The following is a 5,185-nucleotide window of genomic DNA, read 5'->3' on the forward strand; positions in this document are numbered from 1 at the left end:
GTTGGTCAAAATGTGTGATAAAGTGCGCCTACTCAAGCGATCTAGTTTGTCTATTCAGTAGTGAGAGGTAGTTGTTTTTCATTTCAAATGTAGAAATAGGGGAAGCTGCAGATCAATACTGCAAACAAGTGTTTATTGTTTAGTGATTACCAGTCATAAGTATGTGAATTAATAGAACACAACATGCTTAAATTTGAAGCAAGTGGTAAGAAACAAATGCTTAAATGAACCAAAATAGCAAATACAGATCAGTCTTCTAGAATAACTTACGAATATTGTGAAAGGTTAAGTCCAAAGTTAGAATAGCATCAACAGACTCATCCTGAAAAGTGTAAAAAAAAGAAAAGGTTTCTCTGAGATATGATATTTCACTGTCTCTTCTTAGCAGAACACCGATCAATATGATGATCCGATAAGTGAGACATTTTCAGTGACTGCAACACCATTGTGGCACAGCTCTCATGATGATACAAGCCCCCACTCAAGGCCTCTCAGTAGCACTTCTGCACCTGTTTAATTCAGCAGCCGTCTCTGTTCATCTTGGATGCACAAAAAGTGGCAAGGATCAATCTATGACCTCACCTGGCATTTCAGATTTTAATCTAGTTTTTTAAAGTCTAAATGTTTGCAAAAAGGTTGTGTCAGTTTGTACCATCAAATGATGAATAATGTAGAATCGGAACGTAAAAGACAGGGCAGCAACAGAGCATTGTCAGTTTGGCAGAACACTTGTACGCAAACAAGTCAGCGTCACTCGAACACGCATATCACATTCAGATGAGTTTAGTGCAATCTTTAATAGACTAGCTGCTGAAAAAAAAAAAGAGTATAAATTGGTAAAAACACAGCGGACTGTAACTACAGGTACATTTTTCTTTATATTGCTTCACTCAGGATGGGCAGGAGCTTCTGAAACTGCCTATGTCCAGCCACATGGCATGGAGGCAGTGCCTGAACCTCGGATCGGAGTCTTTGGCCTCAGACAGACTTGATGCAAACTTACCTAAGCCAGCCCCAATTTTAGAGCTGGGTGGTGACAGTTTGTGCAGACCACTTCATTGGTCTTCGTAGTTCTGTTTCCATCAAATCTGACAGGTAGAAGACACTATCACAACTAAACCACAGTTTCTTTGCTGATGAGCTTTGCAAATGGTTTGTAGTCTTTGCCAGATTTTAGCGTGTGCCTGTGCGCCAGTGGGCAACGTGGAGATCTCGGAGCGTTCACAGACCTGTGCTGTTCATAACGTACAGCACAGTGCCTTGTGGGGTCATCAGCTTGGACTGGAACAGTTTTACCCCTTTTATTTATTTGATAGTGCTTCACCAGGATGGCACAGAGCCTTTCAGACTGGATAACACTGTTCTGTACTCAAGTTGCAGTGTAGGTTCAGTCTCTGTTGCCTGGACTTACCTACTTGAAGAAAACATTTGTAACTCAAGTTTATGACTTATTTTCTTCTTTTTTAATGCCACAATCAGTAGTGCAGTTTTTCGGTATTAGCATTTGACATCATGCGTCTTTTGCATGTTAGCATCTTCTTTGCTGCTGCTGGGCGTTTCCAAGCCATAATCACAGGCCTCCTAAGGCTAACTGATAGTTGTACAGAAAAATCATCAATGCCCTTCAGTTCTTATTCCTAATAATTGACCTTCACCATAAATACATTTTCAGAGAAAATAGCGTACCAAACTTTGACATGCTATTATACATTTTATTCAGGAGACAGTGTGGACAAGGAGGTGCTAACAAGCTTAGGGCTGAGGCTAGGAAGTGCAAAGGATTTAGACATTCCAGGGAGTGAAGACATAAGGTCACAATAGAGCCAGAAATGTTGCCTTTCTTTTTGGGGAGCATAAAAACAAAAAATAGGAAACCACAGCTGTAGACATTATTAGTATTGTATAAATAGTCTGATATTTAATGTAGAAAAGACTGTATATTAGTTCTGTTGACTGCTTTATTATTCTATTATTATTAAAATCTGTATGCAGCATTTCCGTTTATCTTCTTTTTTTTGGTGTGAGACTTTATGCTGGAACACCCTGTTAAAATACTTTGGGGAAAAAAGTTTTCTGTAAATCCTAAAACAGTTTCTGTAATGCTAATGCTAAGAGAAGTTACAGTATTTTTACTTGGTAGATATTTGTGGTATCTGTGCCTTTTTATTTCCAAATCAGTGAATTCCCTGGGATCTTATATTCAGAAAGATTGCCAGGTAACATTTTATCTGAGGTGATTCTGAGTATTTGACGCTTTGCTGAAGGATGATTGAAAGCAAGAAAGGAATACTAATTTTTGATCTCTTGTTATTCTAACCTGTTAGGAAAATCAGGGGGATTTGCACAAGAAAACAACACTATAGATTCTGGAGAACTTGATATAGGCCGAAGAGCGATACAGGAAGTTCCCCCTGGGACTTTTTGGAGATCACAACTCTTCATTGATCAGCCACAATTTCTAAAATTCAATATATCCCTTCAGAAAGATGCATTGATTGGAGTATACGGCCGAAAAGGCTTGCCACCTTCACACACTCAGGTGAGATCTGCTTGTGTTAAAAGTAGGACATGTTATTGAAAACCGTGGGCTTGTCTCTTTTGTATCTTTTTCTTTCCCATGATGACATCCTTTTCCATTTGCCTGATTTTTATTTTTATTTTTGTACTTTATTGATCTCATCTGATGTCTAAAACGTTTATAATACTGTAAGTGATGGCATCTAAAATGGTGGGGGGAGCACGAAATTCTTATTTATGAGCTCTTCTGAATGCTGTGAGCAATGATGATGCTTTAGATATGGAGTTGTTTCACGCAGAATTTATAGGCATTTTTTTTCCTGTGGTATATAGACATATGTACCACAGTTTGTTCTACAAGAAAATGCTACAGTATTTACAGCTTGATGTCTCACTAAATAAATGAATAAAAGAAAAAATACCTAGTATGTGTCTGCGAAGATACAGTCAACTGGGGTTGTAAAAGTGTCAGTTTTCACTAGACATTTAGTGTCTTGAAACTTTGTTCTTAAGTGTCCCAGAGGATTTGTTCTGCTCCACCCCTCAGAAGGTTTCTAATGGGGACTTTTATTGCATATGAGCATGCATTTGCCTGGCAACAAAGAAGCACTTTTTATCCATAGGTCTAGAAAAGTTAAAGTATAAAACAATTAATAGCTTTCTGGATTAGCAGGAGAAAGAGAGAATCGTTGTCTGCGATGGCATTGTAGAATCAATTGTATTCAGTTTTTATTTTTAAGATCTAAGACCCTCTTAGTTTAGATTTCTTGCAGCTCAATGTTTGTCCAAGTGCTGGCTCTGAACCACTGTGCCACCTGAAAAGGGAGTTGAGCTCATGCTCTTCTACCCCATTTAGGGAATTATGCAATGTCTTACTGGTTTTTAATTTTTTAAAGTAGATAGATTTGCCCTGCACAGAACTCTTAAGTATATCAGCCTAATGGTATAATTGGAATGAAGCTTGACTGATTATGGCTGATATGCAGTTGCAACAGCAAATACATAACTTCTAAATTCAAATTTTTTTTAATCCCAGATTTTTAAAATTTTTATTTGCATGCTGCTGTACTATTTAAATTTATTTTGTTTTTTCTTCAGGCATAACTTTTAAAAGACCTAGAACATAGAAATATTGCTAATTATATCACCTATTTAGTGATCGCAAACCACAGAGGAAGGATTAACATCAGCAAAAGAGTTTCCTTCAGCTGTAACACAATGTTTCATTACCTTTATTTTTCAGTTTAGTTTCCATTACACTACAAACAATTTACTGAATGAAGAAAATGCACTTAGGTTTATTTAAAACCTTGATCCTCATAAAATTTATTAAATGGATTTTCTTCAGAGCTTCACATGTGAACAGCCACCCTCAGGCTGACAACAAGCATGAGAAATTCTAGCTGAAAACAAATTGATTCAGAAAGTTATCAGCCATTGGAAATAGGGGTTTGGAATACAAATGCCATCTCAATGATAACAGTAATAACAGGAGCTAGGGGAATACATGTGTGGCAATAATGAATAAAACTGAAGAAGCTGATCCAAACTGTGCATCTATGTGAGATGTTATGCAAGTAAGATACACCTATGAAAAACAATCCTTCCTTGATTCTTTATCCTGGCAAAAGATTGAAATAGGGGTACCCTTTATCCAAAAACTTGGGGAAAGGTGGTAACTAAAATCGTTTCCTATCATCTGTGTTACACAGACTCCTTTCCCTTTGGATTCCTACTACCCAAGTCCTTATTCATGTTTAAGTATGATAAAACAGAAAGAATCGCATGAGTATCCTGCTGGTATATCTTCTGTAGTTTCTGTGACGTTTTGGATATATTGTTCCCAGCATATAGGTCAAGCTCTTGTGTCCTATTTTTGCCTGGTATATAATTAGAGTATTTTTTACAAGCCATTTGACTGATACTTGATATCTTGAAAAATTAGCCACACTTACTTATCAATGCCCTGGTGAACTTCTAGGGCTGCTGAAGATTCCCAGGGGTGTGGGGTCATCAGAGTGTTTATACAGCCTTGAACCCAGTGATGTCTGGTTTAGGTGCCTGAGATAAAGCATGTATGTAATCTCCTAAAAGTGCAGTTCTGGTGAGCAGTTGTGTGGGTTGTTTGTTTTGGGTTTTTTTGTGACTGTGCTCCTCCACGTGGGGAAAAAAAGTATAGTAAAATATTTCTCAACAGTTTAAGCCTTTCTGCCACAAAGTTTTAATCACAAAGCACAACTTGTACTGGTAAAATATGTATTTCACTGAAGTAGCTTATATGAACAACATACATATTTAGGCAAAGGGACATCTAATGAAATAGACTATTGAGGGGATTGCAACCATAAATCTATTTATTGTTTTCTTATTTGCCCTAACCTTTATGGCTTGTACTAATGATAGATGCAAGCCAGGGATAGCTGGCAGGGGTGGATTAACAGCTAATTCTGCGCTTCACTGCATATCCTTCCACCAGGTGAGGCAGCCAACTTGTATAGCTCCGAGTTTCACACAACCATATTAGAAAAACCCATGAATGTCCGCTCTGGGTCTCATCAAAGGCCCATCTAGCCCAGCATTCTGTCTGCGGTGGTGGCCATTAGCAGATATGTAGAGATTAATACATTAATAAAAAGAATCATGAGAGATTTGCAGTGATTTTCCCTAC

At 37.7% G+C, this 5,185-nt stretch overlaps 1 protein-coding gene across 2 annotated transcripts in view; it reads left to right on the top strand.

Moving 5' to 3' along the window:
* TENM3 (teneurin transmembrane protein 3) overlaps nt 1-5,185 on the top strand; it is a 116,621-nt gene that overhangs the window by 22,917 nt on the left and 88,519 nt on the right. For both annotated transcript variants that reach the window (XM_010193031.1, XM_010193039.1), the window contains exon 3: nt 2,325-2,539. In XM_010193031.1, the coding sequence (XP_010191333.1) occupies nt 2,325-2,539 (215 nt within the window). The remainder of the gene's footprint in view (nt 1-2,324; nt 2,540-5,185) is intronic.

This window comes from Mesitornis unicolor, unplaced genomic scaffold (assembly GCF_000695765.1).
Source record: "Mesitornis unicolor isolate BGI_N332 unplaced genomic scaffold, ASM69576v1 scaffold2051, whole genome shotgun sequence".
Classification (NCBI taxonomy): domain Eukaryota; kingdom Metazoa; phylum Chordata; class Aves; order Mesitornithiformes; family Mesitornithidae; genus Mesitornis; species Mesitornis unicolor.